Source organism: Phaethon lepturus, unplaced genomic scaffold, assembly GCF_000687285.1.
Source record: "Phaethon lepturus isolate BGI_N335 unplaced genomic scaffold, ASM68728v1 scaffold32171, whole genome shotgun sequence".
Classification (NCBI taxonomy): Eukaryota; Metazoa; Chordata; class Aves; order Phaethontiformes; family Phaethontidae; genus Phaethon; species Phaethon lepturus.
This window is the reverse complement of record NW_010520325.1, coordinates 9,306-19,013: the sequence shown is the minus strand read 5'-3', so window position 1 is coordinate 19,013 and position 9,708 is coordinate 9,306. Positions and strand designations below refer to the sequence as shown.

The 9,708-nt window shown below is 59.0% G+C and overlaps 1 protein-coding gene across 1 annotated transcript in view; it reads right to left on the bottom strand.

Moving 5' to 3' along the window:
- Positions 1 to 9,708, bottom strand: part of LOC104628694 (inositol 1,4,5-trisphosphate receptor type 3-like) — a gene marked incomplete at its 5' end in the record, with an annotated part of 30,676 nt that overhangs the window by 13,123 nt on the left and 7,845 nt on the right. Inside the window, 25 exon segments of the mRNA XM_010297361.1 lie at positions 3 to 67; positions 822 to 942; positions 1,062 to 1,187; positions 1,479 to 1,604; positions 1,696 to 1,947; positions 2,284 to 2,484; positions 2,658 to 2,780; positions 2,950 to 3,075; positions 3,531 to 3,599; positions 3,815 to 3,979; positions 4,145 to 4,310; positions 4,520 to 4,577; positions 4,864 to 4,993; positions 5,134 to 5,330; positions 5,640 to 5,787; positions 5,954 to 6,098; positions 6,384 to 6,635; positions 6,717 to 6,899; positions 7,040 to 7,159; positions 7,287 to 7,459; positions 7,604 to 7,765; positions 8,009 to 8,150; positions 8,855 to 9,015; positions 9,317 to 9,416; positions 9,592 to 9,705. Of these exon segments, the coding sequence (XP_010295663.1) occupies positions 3 to 67; positions 822 to 942; positions 1,062 to 1,187; positions 1,479 to 1,604; positions 1,696 to 1,947; positions 2,284 to 2,484; positions 2,658 to 2,780; positions 2,950 to 3,075; positions 3,531 to 3,599; positions 3,815 to 3,979; positions 4,145 to 4,310; positions 4,520 to 4,577; positions 4,864 to 4,993; positions 5,134 to 5,330; positions 5,640 to 5,787; positions 5,954 to 6,098; positions 6,384 to 6,635; positions 6,717 to 6,899; positions 7,040 to 7,159; positions 7,287 to 7,459; positions 7,604 to 7,765; positions 8,009 to 8,150; positions 8,855 to 9,015; positions 9,317 to 9,416; positions 9,592 to 9,705 (3,625 nt within the window).

Below are 9,708 nucleotides of genomic sequence, written 5' to 3'. Positions count from 1 at the left end.
CTGCTGTGCAGCAGGGAGCTGACGTGGGCATCCAGGTCCATGGGCAGCGCAATGGAGCGGCTCTTGGCTGCAGGAGATGGAGCCAGGGATGGGGACACCACGACACCGGCTGGGTCCTGCCCCACTGCCTCAAGCCGGGCACCCCTTCGCCAGCTCATCATTTGCAGCAGAGAAGGCTTGCGTTAAATACAAGAGTACGCTCCTCCGGGCTAGCGAGGAGCGGAGTATTCCCATCCATCCCTCCCCAACAGCACAACATTGCCTCCAGCCGCCCCAGCCCAGCGTAGGATGGAAAGAGGTAGTCCCTCCAGTTTTCGGTTGGGAAAGCCCAGCATGGAGATGTTGTAAGCTCCCTGCCTCAAATTACAAAGGGAAATCCCCACCCAAGTGTCTAACCACCGAGCAATCCTTTCCACACAGTGACTCAGTGCTAACAACCCTTGTCCTGAGCCAGCCAGCCACAGCCAGGCTCAGGGCAAAGTCCTGGCGAGGGAAAACCACCATAAATGCTGGCTTTGTTTCCAGACCCTTCACCAGCAGGGACGCACCAGGCTTCTCCCAACCAAGCCCAGGCTTCGGTTATCCCCACGCCACCCTGGTCGCGCCCGGAGACGTAGCTCAAAAGTAGCTCATCCCGGAAAAAGCAGCTCATCCCGGAGCCGAGCCTCCCCACTCCCGGCCAGCAGCCTCTGCTGGGTGCCCTGCCAAGACCCGCAGTAGGGACGATGGCTCTTGCTCGCTGCCCGGGCAGAGGCAGCCAAGGGTGGCTGCAGTCCTCCTGGTCGGTGGGAACAGAGCATCACCCGGGCACGGCTCCTTACCAACCATGGCCAGCGTGCGGATGCAGGCTTCCACCGAGCTCTTGTGCTGCTGCTGCAGCCAGGGACACTCCAGCAGCCTCATGGTGGACTGGAGAAGCTGCACCACAATGGTCTGGTGGGTCTGAAGGAGAGAGCAGGCAGGTATACAGCAGTGCAAGGTGTCTCCAGACCTTGTTTTGGGGGGCTCAATGAGCTGCTTTCCTCCCCCAGCCATGGCCTGTCCATGCAGCACCTTATTACCTGCAACGAGGTGCTGTTCTCCGAGAAGGGAGAGCTGAAGAATGCGTTGATGGTGTCCAGCACCACCGTCAGCACGTACTTCTCCAGCGTAGGGTCTGGCAGGCGTTTCTCTCGCTTCTTGCACACCTGTGAGGAGAAGGAGGATGCTGATGGCACCAGGGTGAAGTGAGGACGCATCCTGGCCCGATGCTGCTGACATGCAACATTGCTGGGACCTTGCTGAGCTGAAGGATGTGGCTGGTGACAGGTCCTGGCTCTATGCCAGAGAGCCCCAAGCGGTCCCCAGCCCCCAGTGTGGCAGCTACACAAGTCCCCATGGTGCTCACGCCCCGTGTCTGGCTTCCCAGGCTTTGAGGGACCCTCAGTGACACCAACCTGTCCCCACCCAATACTTCCCCCCCAGCCCTCCCCACCCACCCGAGCCATGTCCAGGGTGAAGTTCTCGAAGAGAGTCCAGATGTGGTTGCTGGTGTAGATCTCCTTCATCTCCACCTCCGTGTCCACGTAGCAGTGGTTGACGAAGTTCACGTAGGCCATCTTCACCTGCGGGGAGGGAGAGGGGGGGCACAGGCACTGTCAGGAGAAGGCAATCGGTGCAAAGCCACTGGCACCCTCCTCACTGGGCACCCCGTACCTCCGTGATGCAATCCTCATGTGTCACCACCCGCACCACGTCCTCCAAGGGCAGCAGGGACGTGCACTTGATCTCTGTGTAGACGTTCTTGCCCTCAGCACAGGCAGCCAGCAGGTCCACCAGTGAGATGTGGTACATCAGCGGGCTGTTCTCCTCCACCCCATCCCTGGCCGCTGTCATCATCTCCAGAAGGGTGGCCAGTGAGGCCTTGTCGTTGTAGAAAACCACCACATCGTCCCCTGCGTTGGTGAGCTGCAGGGAAGGGTCAGTGGTCACCGCTCTGGAGAAGGAGGGTCAGAAATCTCGCAAGGCAGAAAACAGTGTCCTCTGCACCGGTGCGATGAGGGGCAGCAGCCGGTGAAGGGTGAAAGGGCCGTGCATTTACAGGGAAAACCAGGCATTTGCAGTGCAATCAAAAAATCACAGCTTGTGGGACTCCAAAATGGTTGTTAGAGATGTTTCCTACTCCAGGGAGAAGCAAGCATGGCTGGGAAGGCTCAAGGAAGAAGCCAACCATGCACCTCCCAGGAGCCATGCCCTGCTACACCCCACGCTCTTGCCCCACAGGCTGCGGGAAGAGGTGCTCACCTCGGTCATGATCATGTCCTGGCACTTCTTCACGTACTTGCCCTCGGCCTTGATGATGGTGTGCAGGAAGTCGAGGTACTGCACGTGGCGGCCATGGGTGGCCACGCAGTGGATGAAGTGCTGCGGCACCGTCTCGTTGATCTCCGAGCAGAGCTGATAGTTGTTGAGGAAGATGTGCTGCATTGTCTCAGCCTCCAGGAGCTGCATGACCAGGGGAGCAGAGTGAGGCCAGGGTGCTGTGAGGAACAGCCTCCCCTCCTGCCCTCACCCTTCCTCTCGTGGCTTTTGTGTCTCTTGCTCTCAGCCCCAGGAGCAGTGCCGAAGCCCCTCCCCATGCTGTTGCCTGCAACCTCCCTTCGGTCCCCTCTCCTTACCCCCGGCGTCAGGAACAGGTTGAGGTGTTTGTGCAGCAGGGCCTGGTTTTCCTGATTGCCAGCACAAAACTTCTGCAGGAACTGGTGGGTGAATCTGAGGATCTCCATCATCTTGGCATCACCCTGAGGAAGGGCAGAGAAGAGAAATACACAGACTTGGCGAGGGACAGAGAGCAGCAGCAGGCTGCTGCCCCTCCTGCCCTGCCCAGCTGCTGGACCCAGCCATGCAGGGGGTCCCTGCATCCCCCACCCCTTGCCCTAGGCATTTGAGGACCTGCCAGCTTCTGCCCACCTTCTCATAAGGGATCTGCAGCAGATCCAGCATCACTTTGTGGGCGTCCATGTTCTTCAGAAGGCGCTGCTGCTTCTTGCGCACTTGCTCTCCAACCCCGCACATCTTATTCAGCCGCTCCAGGATCTGGGGAGAGAAGGACCATGGCAGAGGAGAATTGAGCCTGGGATCCCATCAAGACGGCCACCAGCACCGGAGGCTTGCTTGCGATCCAGATGTGCCCACCATAAACCCAGGTGCTCCCTGCGTCTCTCGCAAACCTTGGCACTCCACTCAGAAATCCTCCTTGCAGTGCCCCGCAGAGAGCCCTCGTACCCATCACCAACCCTCTCCCCTCCAGTCCCCCCAGTGCAAGGCTCACTCGCGAGCCCTGGGGACGTAACAGGGCTCCTTGCGCCGAGCTGGCAGGAACAAGCCCTGGCTTGGACCGTTTCTACTGAACCACGGGAGAGCTTGGAAGTCCCCCCTACGCTTTCACCCTTTCCCTTCTTGCCGGTGCACCCGAGCCAGCCCAGGCCAGGCAGACATCGCCGGCCGTGCCCCCAGGAACAGCCCTGGGGACAGGATTCGGTCTCACTTACCCCCTTGACTATCTGATAGTTCTCGCTGCTCTTCTCTCCCGGAGCAACGACCTCTTCATCGGCAGCATGCTGCAAGGGGAGAGAAACAGCATCAGGGTCCCACTGCACCTCTCCAAAGCCGGGGGCTTAACTACACCCCGCAGGACCCTCCCTGACCCTCCTATTCCAGGGAGAGGGGTGCATGGCCCATGGAGAGGCGTTAGGTGTTGAATTGAAGCGAGCTGCACCTCTGCCTCCCACTCCTCTCCTTCCCTGGTTCCCAGGGTCTTGCTCAGGGCTCTCACCTCTTTCTTCTCCTTCTTGTTCCCCTCCACTGTGCTGTCCCCTTTGCTGCTGCCCTTCTTGTCCACCCAGAGCTCCGATTTCTCCACCATAGTGCGGAGTTTGTCCAGCTCTGACTTGATCACCTTGTAGTTCTCAACATCCTGGGCTGAGATCAGGAGCTGAACCTGCAGCAACATTCCCAGGGGTTTCCAGTCTGGGGCAGGAGCCCCATTCCCCTCTTCTTCCAGACCTCTGTCCCAAGGAAAAGGGCCGGGACCCATCCCATATCCTGCACCCGCAGCCAAGTGTGGGCTCAGAGGTGCTCCAGAGCAGCGTCCCACCAGGGTTACCTGTTTGAAGGTGTGCAAGACCTCCTGCCTCTGGCTGAAGTGCTTGAAGAGGAGCTGCAGGGAGCCGGAGATGAGCGGTGGGTAGTCGTGCATCGTCAGGTGGATCAGCACTCGCAGAAACATCCTCCCTCCCTCATCATCCACCTCTAACATGCTGCTGGTCTTCCTGAAGCCAGGACGAAAGCGCTTGGTGTTAGCAGCCACGTGGGAGCTTGTGTGCACTCAGTCACCCCTCGGGGCCAACGGGGACAGCTGCATTAGGCTTTAGAGCCTCATCTTCCTCATCACCTGCAGCTCTCAGCCTCGGCAGTATGGATAGGAGAGGAAGAGCCCTATGGCCAGGCTAACTATGCACCGGAGCGGGCAGGGACTCACCCCACACCGAACATGGCTTCTGCATGCTCGCCGATCCGGTCCAGGTTCATGGCTGCAGCTGAAGGGAGAGGAAAGGGAGATGGAAGAGGTGGCCAACATGATCCCTGTGCACCGGCAGAAACCCGCAGGAACCAACCCAGCTCCCTGGCCCCTGCTCTGACCACCCATGACGGACACACAACACCTCACCCCATCTGCCCCAACTCCAATGCCCTCCCACGCTCCCTGTCAGCAGCAGCGGCGGCTGGAGAGCTGCTGGAGTTGTCACCGCTGCCACCTCTGCGTCCTCAGCCCGTGGGGTTTGCCGAGTTGAAGGTGTACCAGGAGCAAAGTGGAAGAGTTACTTGTGGAGTCAAAGGCTGGAGCTGTCCCATCGGCCGCACTGTCCTGCATGGGGTAGACTTCCACAAACTCCTTCTTGAAGACAGAAAGCAGGTAGGAAATCCTGTAGTCCAGCCGCACGTTCAGGATGAACTGGCAGCAGTGAAGAAGAACACAAAAGTGAGTGCCCTCTTCATGTCAGCTGTCTCTCTGCATCAGAAAACCATGTCTTCCCCACCCCACAGGTCCCACCCACAGCTCTGCAATGCTTCTCTCTCCCCACCAGCTCCAACCTGCAAGATCTCCAGGATCTTCAGCTTGGTCTCCATCACCACAATGTTCTCGTTCTCAATGCTCCTCCCTCTGTCCACTTGCTCTGGGGCAGACCCGGTACTGAGGCTTGGGGTGCTGAAGATGGACTGTTTCCTGCTCAGCACCATGGTGGACATCATCTGCCCAACGCCCTGGATTGACCTCCGCACGTTCTTCCCTACAGAGGCAGCCACAGTGGGTAGAGTTAATGCAGATGCAAAGGGAGGTGGCAGAGGACCAAAAGAAGGACCCACTTAGGCTGGAAAATGCTGTATATATTAATCAGAGAACGAGTAGGAGGGACTGGCCATTTCTCTGACATAGCCAAGGGCTCAACACTTCCTGCCTCCCAGTGCAGACCCAGCCAAAGTTTCCATGTCAGCAAACCAGTGGCTTGTTTTCTTGAAGCCAAAACTGGAAAGCACTGGGCAGAGCATGGAAAACATCTTCCTGCAGGACTATGCCTGGTTATGGAGCAGGGACTCACCTGTTACCTCATCGTTGTAGACTGCCTGCATCATCAGCTGGGGGTTTTGGACGCAGTCAATGATGCCCAGCAGTGTCCGTGTCAGGCGCAGCAGCTCACTGAAGCTGTAGAAGCCGAAGTAGATCAGGTTGTGGGCAAGGCTGACGACCTGGGGAAGGACAAGACAACTCCAGACCTCGCCGTGCTCAGGGCTGAGCAGGAGAAACAAACGTGGAGGAGTGGGATGCCAGCACGGCCACCCTCGTTGCTGAGGCAGTCACAGCCAAACCGTGTTGCATCCTGCAACGTGCCAGTGACACCGGCAGGGCTCGCACCTCGAAGGTGAGCTTGTTCTTCTCCTCATTGGCGAAGGGCACCGCCTCGCTCACCACGTTGTTGAGGTAGTCCTCCACAAACTCCATGGTGCTGGCAAACTTGTTCTTCTTGTCATCGCGTGAGACGTTGAGGTTGGAGTCGTAGCTGTGAGGGGAGATGGTGGGAGTGAGCTGGATGGCAGCGAGTCTCCTCACACCCACCCTGGAAGGAGTGCTGTCCAGGCAGCTGCTGAGCCATCATGGCCAGAAGTGATGCTCATGACTGTGATGGAGTCACACTTCCTTCTGAATGCTGAGACCTACCAAAGTCACTCCACAGATGCTCCCCTCCCAGTCCCTGCTAAAGCCAAGCCAGTCCCTACACTGGACATCTGCCATCCCACCTCCTGCTCTGTCCTTCAAAGTCGCTGCAAGCCCCAACGTGTCTCACTCTTTGATCGTGATGGCTGTGGGGATCTCGGTCCAGAGCCGCGCAAACTTCACGGGCATCACCAGCTCCTGGGGGTCCCTGTCCACATGCACATGCAACATGAGGTGGCAGAAGGACGCCCGGAGATCGAAGGGCAGCATCTCATCTGCCATGCAGAGGAAGATCAGGTCCACACCGAGCTGCTGGGAGATCTCCTTGATGGCCAAGTACTGGCGATCCAGGCACATGCGGGCAAAGAGCTTCAGCTGATACCTGCCCGCGGACAAGGGGGAGGAGTGAGTATGTGCAACCCTTATGTCGTCACCTGGGGACAAAATGCCGTAAGATTATCACCTATAGTAGCTGAGGACGTTCTCATCATGGGCATTGCCAGCCCGGGCCTCCTGCGCCAGCTGCCGGATGCTCTTCTCATGGTGGTCATTGTTCTTGTCCGTCCAGGTGAGCCAGACCTCCTCCTCCGAGTACTCGATGCTCAGGTACTCGTGGGTCTGGGACATCTCCTTCACCGGCCTCAGCCTAGGATAGGAAAGGGGTAAAACTGGAGATGCTCCTGTGGACGGGGGGCGGCTGCACCTTGAGGGGTGACAGGAGCTGGTGGCAGGTGCAGCCAGGCACCAAACCCTGATCACGGAAAACCTCTCCCCTCGGCTACTCACTCGGTTTTGATGAGGATGTCGCTGTTCTTTGGGTCCAGCACGCACTTGCAGATCAGCTCCTGGGTGACGGGGATGGCAATGTGGTTGGACACACACAGGTCCGAGAGGTAGTCCAAAAACCTACAGAGCAGAGACAGCTCACTGTGAAAGGGGGGTCCGTGGGGGCTCTCTCCACCTCTGGTCGAGGCACATCCCACCCATCACGCAGTGCAAAGCCCTTCGGGACGGGGCCTTTCCGGACACGCACCGTGGCTCGCGGTTCTTGCGCACCAGGCTGACAAAGGTCTCCACCTCCGTCTTCGTGATGTGCTTCTCCAGCAGCTTGCGGTTGTTGTGCAGCAGGGCCGTGATGGTGTCCTCGGCGAGGATGTCGTAGCCGATCTGGGACTGCATCATGCCGAACTGCTTGGCAATGTGCTCCTGGAGCAGACAGAGAGGTGGTGAGCGCACGGGGCTGGCTGTTGGAGTCTGGCAGTGCCCCCCTGCCCCACTAAGACCTCGGCAGCCCCCCAGGGCTTTGCAACACATGGCACGATGGGGACTCCCCCGATCACCCCCATGCACCTGGTTCTTGCGATAGTCTTCCTGGGAGTGCCGGAGCACGCGGTAGCACAGCCGAAACATGTACTGGTAGGGAGCGTTTTTCTGGTCCGACAGCTCTTCCAGCCGCACCAGGGGCCCTTCCCCGCCCTTGTCCTTGAAGGGGGCTTTCAGGATCCCAAAGATCTGCCCAAAAGCAGAGGTGATAAGTGCTGTGTCCCCTTCCACACCACCACCCCCACGCAGGGCTGGACACCAGCCGTGCTTGCCAGGAGGGCTTGGTGCACCACCGGGGCATGAGCTGGAGACCAGCTACACCTCCTCCATGGGGGTTTCCAGATCCCTGGACTCCAGCGCGGTCCTGGGCAGTGCAGGACGTCTCTGCAGGACCTCAGCCTTGCCTGGATGCAGGGCCCCAGGGCCACTCACCTGCTTCAGGATGTTCTGCTCCCGCATCAGCTTCTGCCGCTCCCGGTTGGGCTTGGTCACCACGATGTCCAGCACGTTCTGGCCATTGTTTGGGACGTCGCTGACAAAAAACACCAAGTCCTCCAGCAGCTGGATCACGAACCTGCAAAGGGGCACGGTGCAAGTGGGCTGGGGGCTTCTCACCCACCCCACGCAGCCTACCCACACGCGGGTCCCTGCAATGATGCCAGCGCATTTTGGAGGACCAGAGAGCCCACGGTCAGGGCTCAAAAGACTGCGAGGGAAGCTGCTGGCCAATTCTCCCCTCCCTGTTAGAGGTCAATGGCTGCCCTGAAGCAAGAGGTTTTACAGCCCATATGGTTCCTAAGGAAACTATATGTGCCAGGGTAAATGGCACAGGGCCTTTGCTTGTGATTCATGCCAGGGATTTTGCATTTAACGCCTCTGCCCCCTTAGTCACCTTTACGGGACCCACGCAGGGCGGGCTGGCAGGGCGGAAGCGGCTCGCTCTGTCCCACGGGGGACCTGTGTTTGCTCAGGAAGCACCAAGAACCCACCCACCTAAAAATAATACCATGACTAACGCGGCTGCCCCTATCGTGGGGCCATCTCTCAGCCCCTCGGATATTTTTCTAGCGGCAAAGGAGGGGCCAGAGCGGGGCTGCGGCGTTATCTGGTTTCCTCGCCAGACTCCTGGGAGAAGCAGGCGTGGATTTGGGTTGTGGGCAGGAAAACAAGACAGCGCTGGCACCAAGACCCAGGCAGGGGCCCCATCCTGCAGCGATGCTGGAGAGCCCTTGAAGCAGCCCAGCACAGCCCCATCTTCCAGGGGAAATAACTTTTTACCTCCGGTCATTCTGGCTGAGAAAACCTTCGTTCATCTTCTCCACCACGTTGGCCAGCATCGAGCTGGCATCATTAGCAAAGTCCAGGTCCCGAATCTCAGACACGGGCACGGAAACGATGGCAAAAGCTTCTTTGTCTTCTTTGGTGGGGCACGTGCCCAGCTGGGAAGCAATGGGGAAGCAGCATCACACAGACAGGGCAATGCCAAGCACGTCCCGACCATCTGCCACCAACCCAGGTGAAGTTTGTCCCCAGCGGAAGGTCTGGGGTGGGCTCTAGGTTACTGGGATGGGCTCTAGGTTACTGGGACGGGCTCTAGGCTGGTGTCCAGCCACCCCCTTGGATCATCAGGGTATTTCAGTCCCTGGGTAAAGCCTGGGTGCTGGCTGCGAAGGAGCATGCTGAGAGCTATTGGGGTACAGGGGATAAATCCACGCACGGGAGGAGGGAGCGGGGCCGTACCATGAGGCGAATGGGCCTCTCCTCATCGATGTCAATGGGCACGTTGGTGCTCTGGATCCAGGTGTTGGTGCAGAGGTGGCGCAGCCTCACGTAGGAGTTCCTGCAAATGGCACAGCGTCCCGGTGAGCGATCCCCACGCAGACACACCAGCACCCACCGCTTCCCCCAGCACCCAGCAAGGCCCCGCCAAGAACAGGCTTGCCAAAATTTCACACCACGCAGTTGAGCCTCCCTTCTTTACTTCAATCCCTCCACGGCAACATGCGCTCACGTACCGCGGGACGAAGGAGTCCGTCTTCTGCAGCGTGGTAGGGTCCAGCTCGAAGAGGGAGGCGATGTCATTGCCGTGGGGCACGGCCACCAGCCGGCATTTGATCTTCTCCCCCGTGGTC